This window comes from Aedes aegypti, chromosome 2 (genome assembly GCF_002204515.2).
Source record: "Aedes aegypti strain LVP_AGWG chromosome 2, AaegL5.0 Primary Assembly, whole genome shotgun sequence".
Lineage (NCBI taxonomy): Eukaryota > Metazoa > Arthropoda > Insecta > Diptera > Culicidae > Aedes > Aedes aegypti.
This window is the reverse complement of record NC_035108.1, coordinates 445,183,596-445,206,539: the sequence shown is the minus strand read 5'-3', so window position 1 is coordinate 445,206,539 and position 22,944 is coordinate 445,183,596. Positions and strand designations below refer to the sequence as shown.

Genomic DNA, 22,944 nt, shown 5'->3' with positions numbered 1-22,944 from the left:
ATCCGCAATCGGGTGTCAAATATGCAAAAAATGTACCTTGACAAAAAAGCTCTCAGTTGATAACTGCGAAAGTGTTCATAAGAACAGTAAGCTGAGAAAAAGGCTCTTTCTCAGTTGGGATGTAATTCCATAGAGAAGAAGACGCAGAAGTATGAGGACGAAGAGAAGAAAAAAAAAGTTGTTTCTTATTAAATCTTAAAAATAAACAATGAACAGCTTGACCCACTTCCCTGTAGTTATTTTTATTAATATGACCCATCTCATTAAGCAAAGCACATTTATGTATATTGATCGATTGGAGTCTGCAATCAACTTTATTTACGAAATTATATAAGATTGACTAATCTTAATGCTAATCACAGCTTCTAAAAATCAAAACTGTTCATTTAATTGCTGAAATCTATATAAATAAAAATGGATTGGTGTTTGTATGTCACGAAATGGCTTACGAACGGGTCAACGGATTTGAACGATTCTTTCTCCGTTTTGTTCGTTAAGGGTTCCGACGTGTTTGTGTGTATAAAAATCCCAGGATATTCACCGAGAAAGTTGAAAAAATGAGAGTGAACGGAACTACCTTTTTTATGAGACGATCAAAAGCGTTTTTCAACAGCCTACTTGATGGCAATACGAAGTTTGCCGGGCCACTAGTTATGTATAAAACTGATGAAATGAAGTAGTTTTTGTCTTGAAGCATTTTGAAAAACCTAGTTTATGGCATTTTGAAAAACCTAGTTTGTGGAGTCAAAATCATGTGAATTCTGTCTGATAATGAGATGTTTCAACACTCTTAGTAGAAACGCCAAAAATTCACATTTTTCATTTCAACATTAGAGTATGGAATTTTTCAAAATTTCAACAAGTTTTCACTGTCGATACTACAAGTAAGATGTATTTCATCGTATGAGCAATGAGATTTTATGCAAATTAAAATATTTTATTGTGTTTCAGTCGAAATCCTAATGCACGGCGAATGGACCCTTTTAAATGGTTCCTATTACCGTGCATTAGTGTGAAAGAAATGAAATTATTCGGTAATAATAGATTTATTGTTATGTCACGATTAAACTACTTCATATCCGATGAAGTCGGACAGCTGCGTTCACTTGACAGCAGTTGAGTTGAATCGTGGTGAGAGCTTGATTGTCAAAATCCTCAAACCATTATTTGCAAGTCACGAAGAAGGCAGAGTTAAGGCAGAATTAATCTAAAATTATAATTGTTGGTTGTTAGGAGAAATTAGTGTTCGACCAAAATTGTAAGTATGAATTCGAATCAATCATGTTTATATTTATCATATGTAATATGAATTACAGCTTTTGAGCTCAGTCTAACCCCTAAAAGACGTGCTGCAAAAACGAGGTCCGAAACTACCCCCCAACATTTCTCAAAATAATTTTGTTGGTTATCGACGACTGGTGACCACAGAATGCCGGAAACAAGCTTGGCAAATAATATTGACGACATGGTCGAATACGAAGGTGGATGCGGCGGCTGGTTCCACTACGGCTGCGTGGGATTTGATGACGGAAAGAAGGAAGAACATTGGAAGTGCTCGAGTTGTGTTACTAGGACTGCGGCTAATGCACCGGAACCAGGATCAACAGGTGGACAAGGCTCTCGACAATCGGGTTTCACCACCGTCTCCGGGATGGGTGGACCGTGTTCTTCAGACCCGTCGGCAGAGCGAATGAAACGCAACCTCACACTGCTAGAGGAGCAACAGTCCTTCTTACTGAGGGAGATCGAGTTGGAGCAGAAGAAGCTGCAGCTGGAAAAGGAGGCTTGGAGAGTACGGTACAAGCTGTTGAATACGCAGACTGGCCAATTGCAAGATGTCAACGAGCTGGGGATTGTTGGGGACTGGGCGAATCGTCTATCGCTAGTCGCTAGCAACATCAATCCCACATCTGGGACATCGAAAAGTGACCTCACGTCAGTAAACACCAATGTATCCGTACCTGCGCCCCTCAACTCCGTCAGTGCAATCAGCTCTCAAGCTAGTGCCCCCATATCATCGTTACTAGCTTGCTCAACTGGTACCAGTCAAGGAATCAGCTCCATGTGCATGCTGCCGCCTGTATCAAGTACCCTCCAGCGGTCATCGTTTCCAGTTGGTGCTAGATCGATCGCGATGGATGTCCAGTCAGCCAGTGCATCGAACCCGTACGTTATGGGACCGACGCCTAGCTATATTAACGATTTTCTACCCGGTGGTGGAAGAGGTCAACCTGGTTCATCAACACCCATCACGTCAACAACGTCAGTCCCTTGGAGTGACCTGGCGAAGAGCTACACCTATCTCACCCAATCGTTGCCACCTACGATAAGTACGGTAGGGCAACTTGGGAGCTTTCCGCTACAAACAACGCACGTAAGTCAAAACAATCAGTTGCCAAGTTATGGAAATCAAATGTCGCTAGGAATAGGGCTAGGTCAGGTTCCTCAATATTCGATGTATAGCACAGTAAATCCACAGGCTAGTCAAATAAACGTGAATATGCCATACGCCCACATTTCCTATCCTCAATCCATCCCTAATCCTCCAAAATATTCAGCACCAATCAAGCACCCTCGATAGTAAATATGGGTGATCTCGAGGACCATCGCCAAGTCAACTGGCGGCCAGGCACGCGATATCGAGAGACCTTCTATCGTTCAGCGGCAATCCGGAGGAATGGCCTATGTTCCATAGTGCATTCTACACGTCCACAGAAGCATGCGGTTACAGTGAAGTAGAAAACCTCGGCCGACTTCAACGCTGTCTAAAAGGCAGCGCATTGGAAGCAGTGCGTAGCCGACTCCTTCTGCCCTCTGCAGTACCGCAGGTTATGCAAACCTTACAGCTTATGTATGGGCGTCCGGAGCAGATTATCTACTCGCTCCTCACAAAAGTTCGAGATGTTCCTGCACCAAAGGCCGATAACCTGAAGACGCTAGTGACGTTCGGCATGGCAGTTCAGAACTTCTGCGATTACCTGGCGGACAAGTGGTTTATCTTTCGAAACCTGTACCTCTGCAGAAACTGATCGACAAGCTTCCAGCGCATTTGAAATCGGACTGGACAGTGTACAAACGGCAGTTTCCTCTAGTAGATCTGCGAGTCTTCGGTGCATACATGGCGAACCTGGTTTCAGCAGCGGCGGACGTAACACTTACGTTGGATTCGGCTGCTACGAAGGTTGCTAAACCAGACAAGGCAAAAGGATGCCAACGAAGAGTACGGCCTCTGGTGTGCGATGTCTGATCTGTAGTGATCCGAATCTCAAAGTTAAGGAGTGCGACGTTTTCAAGCGGTTGAACGGTGAGCATAAGTGGAAAGTAGTTCACAGACATCAACTCTGTCGAATCTGTCTCGGCAAACATGGACGAAAACCATGCCGTTCTCAATCACGCTGCGAGATTCAAGGGTGTCAACTTTGCCATCATCCACTTCTACACTCGAGCTCTACAGCACCTTCGACGAGTTCGGTTACCCGGAACACGGAAAGCCGCGTTGTCCGACAAATGTTTCGAATCATCCCGAAGGAGTGAATGCGCATCGACATGGCCAGAATACAACACTTTTCCGTGTTTTGCCGGTTGCACTATTTGGCAACGGAAAAAGTATCAACACGTTCGCTTTTATTGACGAAGGATCTTCAGTTACGCTGTTGGAGAAGTGGATTGCTGACGAGCTCGATGTCAAGGGTTTGAAGAGGCGACTTTGCTTGACTTGGACGGGCAATGTCAGCCGCGACGAAGATGATTCCCATCAGGTTGAGATATAGATTGCAGGGAGTGGAGCTGATGTTCGCTATAAGTTGGAGGAAGTCCGCACTGTTAAATCCTTGGCACTGCCCAAACAGTCACTCGGGTACGGTGAACTAGCTACACGTTATCAGCACCTTCAGAAGTTACCAGTCGAGGATTATGAAGCAGTGACTCCGGGGATTTTAATTGGAGCCGAACATGCCCATCTAACTGCCACCAAGCAACTCCGTGAAGGGAAGACTGGTGAGCCAGTCGCAGCAAGGACCCGACTTGGATGGGCGGTATATGGACCGGTTCAGCAAGGGATGCAGAATAGCAGCTTCAACTTCCACATATGTGAATGCGGAGATGATGGAAAGCTGCACGACCTGGTAAAACAGTACTTCACCGTTGAAAGCGTTGGAGTTTCAGCAGACAAAGGGCCAGAATCTGAAGAGGAGAAGCGTGCCAGATCAATTCTCGAGCAAACAACCAGAAGAGTCGAAGAAAGATTTGAGACGGGGCTGTTATGGCGGTTCATCATGTGGAGTTTCCTGATAGCTACCCAATGGCAGTTCGCTACAGTGCTTCGAGCGACGTCTGAAAGCGAACCCTAAAATCGAAGAAAGTGTTCAACGCCAAATTAGTGAAAACCAGGAGAAGGGATATATCTACAAAGCTGTGGACGAGGAACTGAATTCGGCGGAACCCCACAAGGTCTGGTATCTCCCATTGAGTGTAGTGCAGAACCCCAAGAAGCCCAGCAAGATCCGTCTCGTCTGGGATGCGGCAGCAAAGGTAAACGGAATCTCTTTAAATAGTATGCTGATGAAGGGACCGGACCTCGTCGTGCCGTTACCAACTGTTTTGTATGGATTCCGAGAACGGCAAGTGGCTCTTGGGGGAGATCTGCAAGAAATGTTTCATCAAGTGAAGATACGCTTTGAGGACCGGCAAGCACAACGTTTCCTGTATCGAGAAACTCCAACTGAGAAGCCTACGGTATTCATCATGGATGTAGCTACGTTTGGTTCCACTAGTTCACCATGCTCGGCGCAATACATTAAGAACCTGAACGCAAGGGAACATGCGGTAGAGTACCCGAGAGGAGCCGAGGCCATCGAGCGTCGGCATTACGTTGACGATTATCTCGACAGCTTCGACGATGAAGACGAAGCATGTCGTGTAGCGGAAGAGATGAGGACAATCCATTTAAGAGGCGGCTTCACCATCCGGAACTGGTTGTCCAATTCTTCTGAGGTTCTGCGACGGGTCGGGGCAACAAGCGATTGACGCAGATGGTGGTTGGTGCCGACAAAACCAGTCAAACGGAGAGAGTTCTTGTCATGTTGTGGGACCCCAGTTCGGACGTTTTCGTCTATGCAGCCGCATTGGATTTGTCGACAATTACTCCCACCAAGAGGAACATTCTCGCTGCGTTATGAGCCAGTACGATCCACTGGGATTACTTTCCCATTTTCTTATCCACGGCCGTGTAATAATCCAGGACATCCGGAGAACGAAGGCTGCCTGGGATGATACTGTTGAAGAAGAAATACAAGAGCGCTGGAAACGGTGGACTGAACTATTTGAGGATATCAAGAAGGTCAGACTACCGCGAGCGTATTTTCCTGGCGTAGTTTCATCAGAAATAGAGGATCTACAGCTCCACATTTTTGTCGACGCCACTGAGACTGCTTATGCCTGCGTCGCATATTTTCGGGCAAAGATTCGTGGAAAGTTCCACACAGCGCTGGTTGGCGCAAAATCAAAGGTATCACCATTGAAATCGCTGTCGGTTCCAAGATTCGAACTTCAGGCGGCGATCATCGGTTGCAGGTTGTTGAAATCGCTATGTGCAAGTCACAGTTTGCCCATCAAGCGAAGGTTTATCTGGACCGACTTCAAGACGGTCCTCGCATGGATTAATTCCGACCATCGTCGCTACCGCCAGTTTGTGGCCTGTAAAATTGGAGAAATTTTGTCCAAAACGAGTGCCGAAGAGTGGATGTGCACAGTTAAAAATAATGAAGATTACACATCATGTAAACTTCATTTATGCCATGTAAACACGGCGTCATGTAAATTTAATTCTGAAATCATGTAAAAATTGTTATATATCATGTAACCACTTAGGATCAAGCTAGATTACATGAAATATAATTGAAGTTTACATGACATATCATGTAAATATCATGTAAATATCCACGCTCCAATTATGTACATTATATGTCTCAGAAATTTACACGTTTCGTTCGAACTGTGTGGATCCCTACAAAACAAAATGTCGCCGATGAAGCTACAAAGTGGGGAAGAGGTCCATGTCTCGATCCGGAAAGTCGCTGGTTTACTGGGCCGCAGTTCCTTAAAGGACAATAGAAATTCTGGCCGGATCAACCCACAAATGTTGAAACGCCGGAAAGCAGAAGCTTTGCCTAGTGCAGTACGTTCAGCCGCAAAATTTCTTAGTCGATTGGAGCCGCTTTTCAAAATTCGAGAGACTCTGGCGTGCCATTGCCTACACTCATCGTCTGGTTGGCAACTTTCGTAGAAAACGATTAGGACTGGCACCGAACGTTGGCCACCTTACACGAGAGGAGCTGAACAAAGCTCAGAACAGCCTTAGGCGCTTGGCTCAAGAAAACGCTTTTCCTGATGAAGTGGCTTTGTTGAAGAAGACAGCCGATGACAATCGGTCAGTGAAACTGTTGAAGACGAGTCGCATCTACAAATTATCGCCATGTATGGATGAACACGGTGTGATCCGGATGGACTCTCGACTTCGTGCAGCTAAATTCCTTGCATTCGACGTCCAGTTCCCGAGTGTTCTACCAAAAAACCATCCACTGACGAACCTTTTGTTGGATTGGTTTCACAGAACCTATCTTCATGGAAACAACGAAACCATCGTCAATGAAGTGAGGCAGCGATTCCACGTTCCATCATTGCGAACACAGGTGCGAAAAGTTACGAAGTTCTGTATGCAGTGCAAATTAAAGAAAGCGAAGCCTTCTGTTCCTCGAATGGCGCCTCTACCAGAAGCAAGGTTGAGCCCTTTCGTTCGACCATTTTCGTACGTTAGTTTAGACTATTTTGGTCCGATTCAAGTTAAAGTTGGCCGTTCATTGGTAAAGAGATGGGTGTTTACGTGCCTCACCATTCGGGCAGTGCATTTAGAGGTCGCACACTCGCTCTCTACAAATTCCTGCAAGATGGCTATTCGACGCTTTCTAGTACGCCGCGGTTCTCCGCTGGAAATTTAAAGCGACAACGGGACGAACTTCTTGGGTGCCAGCCGCGAGCTACAAGAACAGATGAATCAGATGAACGAGAAGCTGTCAGCAGTGTTCACCAATGCCACCACAAAGTGGGTTTTCAATCCACCGTCAGCCCCGCATATGGGTGGATCCTGGGAGCGACTGGTTCGCTCCGTAAAGGTTGCTTTCACTGCACTGTCGATTACCAGAAACCCTGACGATGATACATTGTTGACACTGATGGTTGAAGCCGAAGGAGTGGTCAATACACGCCCGTTCACATTCATGCCTTTGGAGAATGATTCACAGGAAGCTTTAATTCCTAATCATTTTCTCCTGCTCAGTTCTCAAGGAGTGACGCAGCGTCCAGAGCCACGCATGGAGCGGCCGGATGCTCTGTGGAACAATTTTGCGTTAATGAGGAGTCTAGTGGATGAATTCTGGCACCGCTGGATAAAGGAGTACTTGCCAACTATTGCTGGCCGCCCGAAGTGATTTGAAGACCCCAGAGATTTGAGGGAGGGCGAGTCTGTAATCGTGGTGGATAAATCTACCAGAAATGGATGGTTACGCGGACGAGTATTGTCGGTGGTGAAAGGATGCGATGGACGAGTTAGGCAAGCCTACGTCAAGACTCTACCGGGAGTTCTACGGAGACCCACTTCGAAGATTGCGATCTTGGACATCCAGGATAAGAGTTTGCAACATGGTTTTGGTAAAGCAGGACAAACGGAGACCATTGACCAGCATTACGGGTCGGGGGATGTTGGGGGCACTACGCCACTGTCCGATGAAGTCGGACAGCTGCGTTCACTTGACAGCAGTTGAGTCGAATCGTGGTGACAGCTTGATTGTCAAAATCCTCAAACCATTATTCGCAAGTCACGAAGAAGGCAGAGTTAAGGCAGAATTAATCTAAAATTATAATTGTTGGTTGGTAGGAGAAATTAGTGTTCGACCAAAATTGTAAGTATGAATTCGAATCAATCATGTTTATATTTATCATATGTTATATGAATTACAGCTTTTGAGCTCAGTCTAACCCCTAAAAGACGTGCTGCAAAAACGAGGTCCGAAACTACCCCCCAACAAAAAGGTAATGTTAACTTGATCGATTACGTCTGTGAGAAGGCGGTAATGGCTATCTCGGTATCTCTTATCATGAGCAAAAAATCGACGATCATATTCAGCTAGAAAAAGACTTTGAAGAAAATAATTTAAACACCAATTTTTCACCTTCACAGGAACGAGCCGACGTGGAGTGGAAGTTCGCCCGGTCCAAACTGTGGATCAGCTACTTCGAGGAGGGCGGGACGTGTCCGCCGCCGTTCAACATCATTCCGACGCCCAAGTCCATCTTCTACGTCTTCCAGTGGGTCAAGCGGAAATTCTGCGGTCACTCCAAGGCCGTCAAGAAGGAACACATGAAGACGATTCGAGTGAGTAACGATTCGAGCCGGAAATGCTCCATTCTTGGATATTGTGCAGGGTAGAGGGATTGGGGGGAGGGTCATCCATTCAGTGCACCGTGTGTTTCTAATGTGTGATCTCACGAATCTGTACCCCCGCTGTTCCTCCAAACTCCTCTATCTCCCGTAAAATCTTTCTCTCATCATGTGTCTATCATCCCCTAACCGATTGGGATCTCTCTGTTCGCGTGGAATCTCTTTCCTTTTCCGCTATTTGCTCTGCTCCTGTTTTCTTTTTTCTTTGTTTCAGCGGAAGGTAAAGCAAGCCAGCGAGCGAGACTTCCGGTATCAGAGCATAATGCGGAATCTGGTGCGTCGGTACGTGACCGTAGAACAACGGAAGGCCGAGTCCCAGGGCGTCACCGAAGACGACGTCAACGAGATCAAACAGGACATTTCCGCATTTCGCTGTGAACTGGTGGAAATTCTCAAGAACAGTGGGATGAACACCACAAGTGCCACGGGATCGGGAAGTGGAGTCGGTGGCAAGAAGAATCGCCAGAAGGAACGTCGCCTTATGAAGGGGTTCAACATTGCTCCTCCACCGGCGCCGGAAGGTGGACAACACCTGACACCGGTCTCCGAATTCATATCACAGCTTCCAGAGCATTCTTCGCATGAGCTGTTTGCTGGAGTGTTTGGACCGGGGCTAACTCCAAAGAAAGCTCTTCACCAGGTTAATCCGATGCATCAGTTCTCATCGCAATCTCAAAGTTCCTTCGGCGAGAATAACAATGCGATGCATAAGCTCTCTAAACTCGCACCGAAGTTCCACTCCAAGAGACCGAACTCGCAGAAAAAACGATGGGGTAGGAAGATTCCATATTGCACATTGGTCCACAGAGCGAGATTAAGTGGAATACATTGATAACTTCCTTGAGAGATAATAATTGGGTGTCTTCTAGTCTTTGTTTGTGCTTGAAACAAGTTATATGGAAAACTATCCAAAGCGCCAAATTGTATTTATTCCACTTTATCTCGTTCCGTGTACCAATGTGCATTGGCGACTATTCACGCAACTTATAATATTCCATCCATTTTAGGGACTCTCATCGAGGCGGCGAAGCACGGAAGCGTGTCCAAATTTATTGGGCGATCCCGATCAGAGGATTCCGTGTGCAACCACGGTCCGAGGGGCGAGTCAGCCAGTCACAGTAACAGTCCGGCCTCGGACGAAGCCATCACGGAGTCCCCCTCGGATTCGAATCCAAGCCTGGATCGACCGGAAGTGGAAGCATCGCCGGATCCAACCAAACACCACCAGCATCAGCATCAGCACGGTGGCAGCGATAAATCGCACGGAGGAAAAACGAAGGATTCCTCGCATCATCACTATCACTTGCACTTCGGTGCCCTGGCGGCACTGAAACGAAAACGGAAAAAGTTTTCCAACAGCAGGAACAGCAGCCCGGTGCTGGAGCCGCCCAATGAGGCGGTTCCCCCGGTTGCTCCGGTGAATAATTCTAGTAGTAAGGTAAGTGATGACTACGTAGCAAGTTTTTTTCGGTGGCTGCTTGGGCACGTGAGTAGTTGAACGTCAATATCAACTTCCTTTTTTCGATCAGACTAAATAGCCGCGTAGTGTCCACCTGACAGATAACCCTTGATTCATGGTGTAATACGACGCCATGCTTTTCGTGCCTAGAAATAAATGGCTAGGGGGGTCTAAATAAAAACTAATCGCGAACGGAACCTGTGTTACCCAGAGAAATGGGGCAGGTGATCTTGTGTTTCTCCGAGATAACCGGCGGCCCTTCTTCAATCTCAGGTCTGAGACAAAATATGAGTGGGATTGTGAATATGTTGTTTATTAATTAATAATACAGGTGAGTTGATTTCACATTCTAATAAGAGAAAAAATGTGTGCTTTTCCGCCTTTGGCAACATTCGATACATCGATACGATTTATCGCAGTAGAGGTTGAAAGAAGCTTAAGCATGCCTTGTTTAGATAGTGGCTACGGTTAAGATAGCTCAGATCAATCTTCAGCATAAAAAATCAACAAAAAAAAACTTTGCAGACCTCAATGTTACAGTTGAAGTGGCACAAGCGTAAGAAACTGACGCATACTACACACGTTTCTGAGTGAACTTCCAGAGATGGATGTTCTGTCACAATTAATGTTTTTGTTGGTGGCCGACACTGAGGCAAAAAACTTGAAAAATATTTAAAGAAACAAGTATTATTTGGTGCCACGACGATTATTCCTGAAATATGTAAGTTTTACTTATGATTTTGGAAAAAAAAAACTTCATTACTGATCAGTGAGTTCGGGACATCGTCGCCTATCGTAACGATTTTGTGCGCGCTCGAATAATCGCAGTAATTTTGGTGGTTTCGCGTGTGCTTTAACCCAACGAAGCCATCAATCGTTTTTTGCCTAGTGTGTACTAGTGATATACAATCAATTCCGATCTTAATCGGTGTAGTTTAGTGAGGAAACAGTGACTATAAGTTCACCTACCGCATGGGTACGACGATAACAACAACCTTTTGTTCATCGTTTGTGTGGAGTGGCTCATTCAATTTGCGCTGCTGTGCAACCCGAGCAACGGAGAGTGTCAAGAAGTGAACAAATAGCTGTGTTCAAAAAGTTTCTCACCTTGACCATTTAAGAGGAAAAACCACTTCTTAGTGATTTTTATGCTGTGCATGCGACGTTGAAGGAGCGTAAGGTAGGAAAATTTTGTTTCCTCTGTTTTTTGCCTCTGGGGTAAACAACGGGTGACCGTTGTTAACTTTTTATCAAATTCCAACGTTCGTCGTGTACAACAATAAAGAAGTGGCAGTGTAGGGTGGTGTAAACATGACGGCCGCTAGTAGTGGCGACCCTGGTGGGTCCAAGGAGTCATGGCATGTATAGGAAATCCGTCGAATGTCGAATTTGATTCACTAACGTATCTTCTATTACGAAGCAAGGATGACAAGGTTCCACTGACGTCGAATCCTTTCATTGTTGGACAATCGGTAGAATTGGCTGCCGGTGGACCAATTGAAGGAGCATCAACGGAAGCGCAATGCACAAGGTACACTCTCAAGATCAAAAATCAAACTCAAGTCAAAAAGCTGTTGAGAATGTCTACGCTGTTGGATGGCGTCGAAGTTATCAACGAACCGCACCCGATCCTAAATGTGAGCCGCTGCGTCATCTCGTGCTTCGAAACGGTCCACATGACAGAGGATGCCATGCTGGACGGTCTGAATAGTCAGGGCGTTATTCGAGTCCAACGGATCACGCGTAAGGAGCATGGAAAGCCGGTTAATACTTCTGCCCTTATTCTTACCTTCGGTAGATGCGACTATCCATCCCATGTAAAAATTGGCCTTCTTCGTGTCGCTACACGCCCGTATTATCCAAACTCACTTTTGTGCTACGGATGTGTCCGTTTCGGCCATCCGCGTGTTCGCTGTCCTGGACCAAAACGTTGTGTTAACTGCTCTGCCGAACATGAACTGTTGGAAGGCGAAGTGTGTCCATTCGCTGCCCACTGTATTAACTGCAACGGACCTCATCGACCAACCAGCCGTCAATGCCCAGTGTTCAAAAAGGAGATGGAAGTGGTTCGACTAAAAGTTGACCAAAACCTATCTTTTCCCGAAGCACGTAGACGGATCGAGCAAGATCTAGGAAGCTATGCTGCCGCCGCAGCTCAACAGACAGCCGATCGCAAAAGGCTAGACGAATTGGAAAAGAAAATAGAACAGAAGGAAGCTCTTATCTCGCAGCTACTTGTAAAAATCCAAGATAAAGATGAAAGAATTGAACAGCTCCTGTTGCAAATCAACAGAATGAAAACTGTGGAAAACCAGGATTCCCAACAGAACACACCAACCCAGCCCCTAAAATCTTGCCAAGCAAACAAGCCATCGGAACCAGTCAAACCAATTGAAGCCATCCAAAAAGCCAGGGAACAGCTCACAACCGCAACTCGAATGCAGCTCAGGAACAGATCACCCGCGACAACACAAACCGCTGGAACTGAAACTCGAAATAGGAAGAAAAAGCACAACAGAAGTACGAATGGCTCACCCGGTCGACAAAGCCCTCCCCCTAAAAAGACACCCGCTGAAGAAGATCCTAATCAGGAAGAATTAAGTGATAACGGCATTGAAATCGAAGAAACGCCTCCTAGTCAGTCTTTTCGATAATATGCCCCTCTCCACACGCCCACCGATCAACGACACCAACCTGAGCAACGAAATGAACAGCGAAAACAATCGATTTGAAGGGAGGGAATGTGTAGTACCCCCTTCACTCTCACAAGCGAGAGCGCAGCAGGCTGGAGGATCCATCCGGGACGTCCTACCCCAACCCGTTGATGGAGAATCCCCCTCTGCGGTCGATCCCGAAGAAGTAATAGTGTACACCCCTAATCCTCCCAGCATACCACTTCGAATTCCTATACATAGCCACAACGTATCCAACTTGTCCTCCATCAATGTAGCTATAAGCCATCCAGAAATGTCAGTAGACCTCCCTTCACCAACAGCATGCCCTCTGCCTCACGCAATCACCATAAGCAGATCTCTACTCAGAGGATCTGTCTGTAGTGAAGTGGGCAATCTCCGTCACACCAATGTAGAGCCTTCGCAATCCTACCGGCTTTCCGCTGGTGAAACCCATCGTCATCAATCAAACTCTCCACAACCACCTCATCAAAAACAGCAAACCCGCAAAATCAGTTCGGAGCGCGGCAGTCGACGAGGGGAGGGAGAGCGTGAAGTAACCTCCCCCCTCCCCAGGAGGGGAGTGGATCTCCGGGGGGTAGAATGTGGGACCAGTAACGAGTGTCTTGCACGTTCAGTTTCCTCCTGGCATCCGGTCGATTCGCAAACAGGCCCGTTGTCGTCATCAGCAGATTCTATGACACTACCCCGAACGCCACTACCCCGAATGCCACTACCCCGAACGCCATTACCCCGAAAGCCATTACCCCGAATGGGTCATTACCCCGAACGCCACTACCCCGAATGGGTCACTACCCCGAACGCCATTACCCCGAATGGATAACATTTTGAGGCATATTCTAGTTAGAGATTGGGGAGAGGTATTTCACGAGTTTGGATCAAAAATATATTTTTCAAATATTAGAAGACAAAAAAGCAGCTTAGTTGTTCAGCAAAAAATTTTTACACACTAAGTTTTGTCCTCTAATTTTGGGAAGATTCACACAGCCACAATGAAATGCTCTGAAGAACAGCCTATTTCGAAAAGAAGGGTGAATTTATTATGAGAAGGATAGCTATAATATGCACAAAATTAGGATGTAGTAAAGTCTCTTATTGGACGTCGGTAGCCACTTCCTTTACTCATTTTTATAGGTGTCGGGCATTAAGATTAAGATCTTCTTATAGATTTTTTTCGTAAACGATGGTAATGGAAGTTCACCCAGAGATAGTCGCTGCAAGTGTTGTTCTATGGAACCCGCCTAAAAACCAACGTTATAGACGACCGTTCCGCTATCGCACTTGTACACTTGTACATGTTAGAAAAATCGGCGGCTTCTGATTGACGCTACAGTTAGAACTTTTGTTGATTTGTGGGATCATTAATTTGAATTTCTGTGAGATATACACAAAAAAAAATCTGATTCAAGATAATGAAGAAATGATGATGGCAGAAAAGTGGTGAGTAAATCCATAAGAGACCTGTCTGTTTTAATACAAGAAGATAAAAGAAAGGGAAAAATTCCGATTAGAATTATAGCAGGAATCACTTTAGTGAATGCCTTCAAGATATATTCCTTTATAAAAAGCTGTTCTATATGGAAATATTAGTGACTAGCTTATCCAAAAAAATCGTGAAAGAACAGCCTATTTAAAAAAAGAAGGGCAAATTTCTGGTGAAATGTTTGCAGCTATGACGTGAATGATCACTGTAACAATGTGATGCTATGACACAACCTATATTCATAAGAAAGAAAAATATTTGTTCAAAAACAAAATTGAAATATGAACACCACCAACAAGTCCAAATACCGGTGATTACGCATCTGTTAAGCAACACCATATTGAGGGTTATGGATTCGAATTCCTTTCAGTCAATAAAAGGCTTATATTATTAAAGCCCATTCACAAATTTCGTAATGCTGAAGGGAGCAAAAAAGTTTGTGGGTGGTTGTCCTCAAAATGTTACAGCCCATTCACAATATGTAGAATTTCCATACAAAAATTAACACTTTTTGGCAATTTTTGGCGAAATGAAATTTGTGAATGAACCCTTGAATTGCGAAGGTGCCCACTGAGCTGATAAACTGGCACTGTCTCAGAAAGAATGAGAAGAATATAGTTGCCATCAAGATATTTCGAAAGAATAGCTGCCATATAAAAGAAGGGAAAATATATGATGAACATTTTACCGACGAATTTTACGTGCCATTAATTACCAGCCTTCATTAAAGACGCATTTTTGCACGCAAAACAAGATACTGTACTGTATCTCATACTATTCGGGGTAATGGCTCATTCGGGGTAGTGGCGTTCGGGGTAATGACCCATTCGGGGTAATGGCTTTCGGGGTAGTGACCCATTCGGGGTAGTGGCGTTCGGGGTAGTGGCGTTCGGGGTAATGGCGTTCGGGGTAATGGGATGGAGCCCATCAGCATCGTCGTCGTCTTCTTCGACTAAAAGCAACAGTCAAGCTGACAAGTGCTATGCACTGCAGTGGAACATCAGAGGCTTGCGTGCCAACATAAACGAGTTGAAACAATTGATCCACGAATATGAACCGCTCGTGATCGCTCTCCAAGAGACTAAAGCGAACAGTCGGTCAGTCCCTTCCCACTTTGTCGGAAGCAACTATACCCTTATCCTACAGACGGGTAACTGCCAATACTGGCAACAGGGAGTAGGCCTCGCTATCAGAGAGGGAGTTTCGTTTGAACGCATCCAGTTAGATTGCAACCTTCAAGCTATCGCGGTCCGCATCCACCTTCCGACAACCGTAACTGTGGTGTCTATGTGTCTATGTGTCTATGTGCCTCCAAGTACTCAACAATGCCAAGCAGAAATGAACAAACTTTTTGAGCAGTTGCAGGGACCAGCTTTAATACTGGGTGATTTCAATGCTCATCACATGGCTTGGGGCTCCCAAACAGAAAATTCATTAGGTCGTTTTATAGCTGAGAAGTCACTTACAAAACAAATGATAATCCTTAATGATGAACGCATACCCGAATCGACCCAGCTACTGGTCACACCTCAGCTATAGACTTAACGATTTGCTCGGAAGCACTGGCCGCCAAATATGTTTGGCGTACTCTCACAGATACGTACAACAGTGACCATTTCCCTATTACTGTTTCAATCCGTGGTTGGTCACATTCCTTGACCAAAAAAAGGCGATGGCTTTATGATCAAGCTGACTGGGCAACGTTCGAACAAACAATCGCTAATAGCATAAAAGTTGGTGAGGATATCGGAGTAGACGAGTTCGCTAACCGACTACTATCGGCAGCTGTAGCAAGTATTCCCCGAACATCCGGCAGAGTCGGTCCGAAATCAGCCCCATGGTGGAATTCACAAGTAGAAGAAGCCGTTAAAAAGAGGAGAAAGGCACTGAGAACGTTAAAACGCAAAAAGAAGACAAATTCGGATATAACAGAGGCCCTTAAAAAATTCCAACAGACAAGAACGGCAGCAAAAAAAGTAGTCCAAAACGCAAAAACACAATCGTGGGAAAATTTTGTGGCTAAAATAACCCCAAATTCTACGGCTAAGGACATGTGGCGGACAGTTAACAAGCTTAGAGGAAAGCAGCAAAATAATACCGCCATTATTAAAAGATCCAGCGGATTCACGGACAACGTGGAAGAAGTGGCAGAAGAGCTAGCACAGCACTACAGCAAGATCTCTGCGAGTACCAGCTATCCCCCATTGTTTCAAAGGGCAAAGGAAAAAGCTGAACAAAATCGCATGAATGTCTTGCCGAACACCGAAGATATCTACAACTGCGACTTCACCTTGAATGAGCTCTTGTGGGCACTCGACAAAGGTCGTAGTACATCTGCAGGACCGGATTCTATAGGATATCCGATGCTCCAACGAATACCGCTATCTGTAAAATCAGCACTGTTGGATCTCTTCAACCGAATTTGGCATAGCGGCGTTTTCCCTGCTAGTTGGCGAACTGGGATAATTGTGCCGATCCCAAAACCAAACTCCAACGATTCTGGACCGGCTGCTTTTCGTCCCATAACTTTAATCAACTGTATGGCAAAGGTCTTTGAGCGTATTGTGAATAGGCGGCTGATGACTGAGCTTGAATCGAAGGGCCGACTTGACAAGCGACAGCACGCCTTCAGAGCTGGTTACGGTACGGATACCTACCTTGCTGAACTTGAAAGATCGCTACCCGAAAACAACGAACATTGCCTGGTTGCGTCGCTTGATCTTTCCAAGGCATACGACACTACGTGGCGATATGGCATCCTCCGCACACTTCGGAAATGGCGTATTGGTGGTCGTATGTTCAACATTCTGAACAGCTTTCTTACTGATAGAACGTTCCAAGTTCAAGTGCAAGGACATTTATCACGCATAATGCCACTTGAAAACGGCGTTCCACAAGGCTCAGTGCTTTCAGTCACTTTGTTTTTAGTGGCCGTTCAACCGGTGTTTCGTGTGATTCCAAATGCAGTCGAAATTCTCTTGTATGCTGATGACATTTTTTCGAAGGAGAAAGGAAGAAACGCTCTACCGAACACTACAGGCTGCAGTGAAGGCGGTTAGCAAATGGGCTAAGAGTGTCGGTTTTAGAATTTCACCTTCAAAGTCAAAAATATTCTACGGAAGTCCCAATGTTCGCAGAGCACCTCGTAACAATATTTGCATTGACCAAGTACCTATTTCAAAGACAAATAAGCTTAAGATAATTGGAATCACCATCGATCGAAAACTCACTTTCCGACAACATTGCAAAACGATAAAATCTTCCTGCGAATCCAGACTACGGATTTTAAAAATTATCGGGAACCGACTTCCTCGTGGACATCGCACCTCCCTACTTCGTATAGGATCGGCAATAATAACCTCGCGTCTCTTATATGGCATCGGACTTACCAGCAGAGCGGAGAACGCAGTTATAAAAATCCTCTCACCTATCTACAACCAGATGGTTCGATACGCGTCTGGCGCCTTTGTCACCAGTCCGGTTCTATCAGTTATGTCTGAAGCAGGCACACTGCCCTTCCATCTCCTTGTACTGCAATCCGTAACCCAAGTGGCTATCCGCATATTAGAGAAAAACGAAGCTGCTAGAGATTTACCAATAATACAAAGAGTATTCAGTCGTCTGGAGGAAGCAATTAATATAGCACCCCCAAACATCAGCATTCGAACTCGTCTAACTGATAGAATCTGGCATAAGCCTAAACCACAAGTTGTGTGGACTGTTAAACAATAGGTTAAAGCTGGCGACCCCCCGGAAATGGTACGCCCCATCGTTCATGAGCTCCTATCAGGTCGATTCAACAGATATACTGTTGTCTATACAGATGGATCAAAAAGCAACGGTACTGCCGGAGCAGGAGTGTTTGGCGAAAATATTTCCAGGTCTGTTGGCCTTCCTCCACAATGCAGTGTCTTTTCAGCAGAAGCGTTCGCAATAAAATTGGCACTGAACCTCGTCGAAAACTCAAAAGAGCTTTTTATTCTGTCAGACTCAGCTAGCTGTTTAGCAGCCATAGAATCTGGCAAATCTCAACATCCGTGGATCCAAGGAATCGAGGATGCACTGCACAACCGTGTGGTATATCTGTGCTGGATACCAGGGCATGCAGGTGTCGCTGGAAATGAGGAAGCAGATCGCCTTGCCGATGCAGGTAGGCATAGAACTCCGATGAATGTTGCACTTCCAGGAAAAGACACCAAAAAGGCAATGAAGCAAGCAATCAGACAATCATGGGAAAGTCAATGGTCACTGCTTCGAGACGTAAAACTCAGGGAAGTTTAGTTTACTACGGAGAAGTGGCCCGATCATGCAAACCCCATTGATCAGCGCGTGCTCACCCGATTACGCATTGGGCACACAAGGATAACCCACGAATTTTTACTCAAACGGACATGTCCTCCAGTCTGCGATTGCTGTGGGACTACGCTAGATGTCCGGCACCTTATACTAGAATGCAGAAAATACGACGAAGCTAGAAGGCAACACTGTATAGATCCAACCAGCCTTCGAGTTGCGCTTAGCTGTGACAGTGAAAATGAAGAAAAATTATTGAAGTTTTTGCGTGACACCAACATTTACAAATATGTGTAATCGAGCAAAGAAATAGTGAAAAAAAGAAACCAATAGTAAACAGTGAGTGAAGAACAACAAAACATTAATTATGTGAAGCAAGGGGAACCATCAAGAAAGTGAAGAAAAACTAAGCAACAGACAAAAAGAGAAGAAATAATGAACGAGTGGAAACAAATAGAAGATATCAGTGAACAGAAATACAACAAAGCGAGTCATGCGAAGGAAGGAGAAACAACACAGTATCGAAGTTGGCAGAAACGACAGATAGACAACAGAACAAGAAAGCTAAGTTATATTTTATGATATTTTCTTTAGAGGTGAATGATCACGAGATGATTAAAAGCTCTCTAATAAAATAAAAAAAAATTCATTACTGATTTTCGAAAGTCATTTAATGAAATTCCTTCCTTCAATGGACAAATTGTCCACTGGATGCATTAACGTGTAGGTGTCGTTTTTTTTTCCTTTTCAATTCCCTGACCAACACAACGAGAAATACATAATTTTACATAAACAGTATGGCCCATAAAAAAAATGCGAAAATTGTCATATCATATTCTATAGTAGTTTTTTACATAGAAAATGTGAATAAAACATATATATTATTCTTTACTTGTATTGTTGAATCTATTTCGACCCTGTTTTTCGCTTTGGGCATGATATTTATCTGTTACTTTCACCTTACCAGAGAGGAATTGGAAGCATACCTTCATATTTTATCATGCGGACGTCGAGTTCAATATCTGTGTGATGAAAGCTTCTAAAACATCAACGATGGCGTGAAATTCTTCACAGGCCTTGTCTCCAGCATACGCCCATATTAAATGATAGAATTGGTTCATACCTGGGTAATTGGAGACTTAAACATATTTTCGAAAAAACGGCTCATTTTGGAGAGCTTTGGTTGAACCTTTATATAAGTGTGATAAGCGGCTCCGTTTTGCTCAAAACCTTTGAGCTAGTAGTGATATAAGTTGTCTCTAACCAAAGGAACAAATTTCATCCTGAAATATCTGTTATAGGTCGCCCTATTTATTTTTTATTCAAGTTCAATCCTCTAATACCCAAATTTTTGTTTTCGATCTAAATATAATTTTTGGTTATCTAAAATCATTCTAAACACATTTTGGGCAATGATTTATTTTTATTCGCAAATCTATGGATTTTGATTTTAAATTTTTATAATTTTTATTTTTGAACATCCCTATCCTTTTTCATGAAGCCTCTTACAGTGACTGATTTTTGGCAATAATAAAAATTCAAATATTTACGGTACTTTTAAAAACATTAAATTTTTAATATTTTTCTGGAAATATTTTTATTTTCCGTGTTATTAGCGGAAAAACAGGTTTGAAATAATTTCAATACCACCAAACTCTTCTTCTGTGATAGGTTGATAGTAGAAAAATATAAAAAGTACGATTTTACATATTACACGTTAAATGAACACCAGACATTTGTAGGTTATATAATAATACAATTTTTCAAAACTACAAAAAGTTTCAAAAGCCATAAAAACTTTTCTTATGTGCGTGTTATGAGTCAAGGTTTAAGCCAAAAATAAAATCATTTTGATTTCCGAGCTACGAAAAAATACACAAAATTCCAAAGTGTATTCCGTCTAAAGGCGGGGTTGGGTATTAGAGGGTTAACACAAAATAAAGGCATATCAAATCTATGAGACGCAAATGCCTGCAAACTATGACCCTGGCAAAATATTTTATTGTGATCGTGAAAAACACGTTCTCTTAGAACTCATCCCTTCTCTGATACCAAACAAACTAAAATTTTCAACAATAAAGTGTGATTTTTGAAGGTGGAAAGTTAATCACCAGAGTATACGACAATCAGACGCTGTTTCTAGCTTTGGGCGGACAAAACCTTTGAACTTATTTGCTTTATTATATTATTTAGGACAGCAAGAAAAATATGACTAAAAATTGTCCTGGATAGCGAAGTTGTGTCAGAATATACTACAATAATCAGATATTACATTTACTATCAAAAACAATGAAAATAACGTTTGTTGATGGTATATTCACGTTCAAACAATTTTCGTATTTTTTTATGGGCCATACTGTAAGAAACAATTTCCATTACTTCAGGTTGATTTGACAACATGTGAGTAGATTTCGCTTAACTTCACGGAAAAATCTGATCCCCAAATCACAGACAAACAGACGTAACACTTAGAACAAATTGCGATGATGATTTTCATAGTCGAGAGAACATGTACGCCCAATGCTAAAATCGGTGTGTTTGGCCGATAGGCCAACAGGTGGCGGTAGTTTATAAACGTCATACGCAAACAAAAACGATGCGAACGCTACGGATGGTGGATTGACCAACTATAATATATTTGAATCGACCGTTAAAAGGTTGGTCGATGGACAATGATGAGAGTGTGACGTCTGTTTGTCTGTGCCCAAATCATGATTTACAAATAACGAAATTTATAAATTGGATAGGTCATAATATCAGGATCGCAAATCATGGTTCCTGGAGTAATAATCATGATTCTTCAGTAGCGTAATATCCAGAGTGACAAGCTTTGCTTCAACTCATTCGTATCCATTACCCGTAACACTGTGGAACACGTTTTTGTCTCCTGCACCAAAATACCGCTATTCACTTAATTAAGGGTTGCTGAATCCATTGCCGTTTTCAGAAATATCATAACACGTCTAGTTTTTGAGATATTGACTGTTGAAAATGCAAAAAATGACTATTTCAGCCAACTTGCATGCAAGTTTGCCAGCTTGTTAGGTAATATATTGGCTTAATTTGCCACAGAATTCAAACTTTATGTGTATAATAATACTTATCATCAAAGTTTGTATTACTTTCGATACGGAAAAGTTATTTTTTGATGGTTTAGAGAATTGTTGTATTTTGCCATTTAGAAGAAACGAAGAATTTTGTAGCATGTTGAAAAAATCGGTTAAATCAAAATTTAATCGCGCAATTTCAATCAAATTATGTCTGAAATGAAAGTCCAAGTTCTATTTTGCATGTTTGGTGGATTAGATTACAAAAAAAGTATGATAAATTGTACCGTAAAACGGGGTAACTTTGATAATGCGGGTAACTTTGATAATGCGAGACTCTCAACATACTAAACGAAATAACAAAGTTCCTGTAAATCTGTTAAGCAAAACGAATGCCAAAGTAAAGAGTATTAGTATGACACTTCATGTTAAAGCTATTTCCGTTGGAATCAAGTACATTTGAGGATTTATATGCATATATGGAAAATTTATAAGATTTTAGCAATTTTGAAATGCTCTCAAACAATCTGTTCTACGAGCACTATTTGATGAAGTCATAATGAATTCGTCACTTATACTTGATAGCCTAGTTATAGTAGAACTCGAATTCGGTCTCAAAACTCTTAGCGAATACTATTTCTACAAACTGGGACCATTTTTGTAATCTAAGTCAGAAATTTCCATATAGCGTTAAACGTCTAAAGATATGCAACGCCCTACAAATGTTCTGTAATTCATTCAATTTTGTTCGAGTGGTGCTCCATTATCAAAGTTACCCCAAAACAGAAAACCGACTTTCGATTATATGAAAAATTAAATATCCATTAAGAATAAATCTTTTGGAAATCGGTCAACTGGAATCGATAGTTAGGATACCAGTACTTGTTTTAAAAATATGAATTAAAATTCTTTGAAACAGCATGCATAAATATTCAAGTTTTCTTCGAAAAAACTATCAAAGTTACCCCGTTTTACGGTACTTTAAATTTCATGTAAACATTACTAAAACCAGTGTTTTATACAATTTTGGCGACCTGTAGCTAAAAATTGTGACATGCTGGAACATTTCTGAGAATGGCACCAGATTCAGCAACCCCATATCTACTAGAGACACATAATTTGATCCTTTAGACAAGCAAACATGTCATTTTTGTTACGCTGTGTAATACAAGGTGACGAAGTGGTTGCCCAAGCATCACACATTGTTACAAGTAAGCAACAGCAATGACTGCGTAACATTTTCATTAGTTACAATAGGAACCCTTGTAACAAGAAAAATGTTGTAGGTACACCCCAGTCAACATTTTGGTTGGTATAACTTTTGTTATACATCATTCTATATGAATCAATTCAATCGTATAGGATGCACGAAAAGGTTATATACCTACCAAAGTGGAGGCTATATGCGTACTTGGCACTACTTTTTCAGTCATTCTGCGATCAGACATACGATGTCAACAAACTTGGATGAAAAT

General features: G+C 43.2%; 1 protein-coding gene across 9 annotated transcripts in view; it reads left to right on the top strand.

Annotated features, from left to right (window-relative positions):
• The window catches only part of LOC5565862 (transient receptor potential-gamma protein), a 535,758-nt gene that overhangs the window by 501,895 nt on the left and 10,919 nt on the right, over positions 1-22,944 (top strand). For 8 of the 9 annotated variants that reach the window (XM_021847945.1, XM_021847940.1, XM_021847939.1 and 5 more), the window contains 3 exons: positions 8,234-8,428; positions 8,709-9,267; positions 9,502-9,932. In XM_021847945.1, coding sequence (XP_021703637.1) covers positions 8,234-8,428; positions 8,709-9,267; positions 9,502-9,932 — 1,185 coding nt within the window. The remainder of the gene's footprint in view (positions 1-8,233; positions 8,429-8,708; positions 9,268-9,501; positions 9,933-22,944) is intronic. The other variant, XM_021847944.1, reaches the window with a different exon arrangement.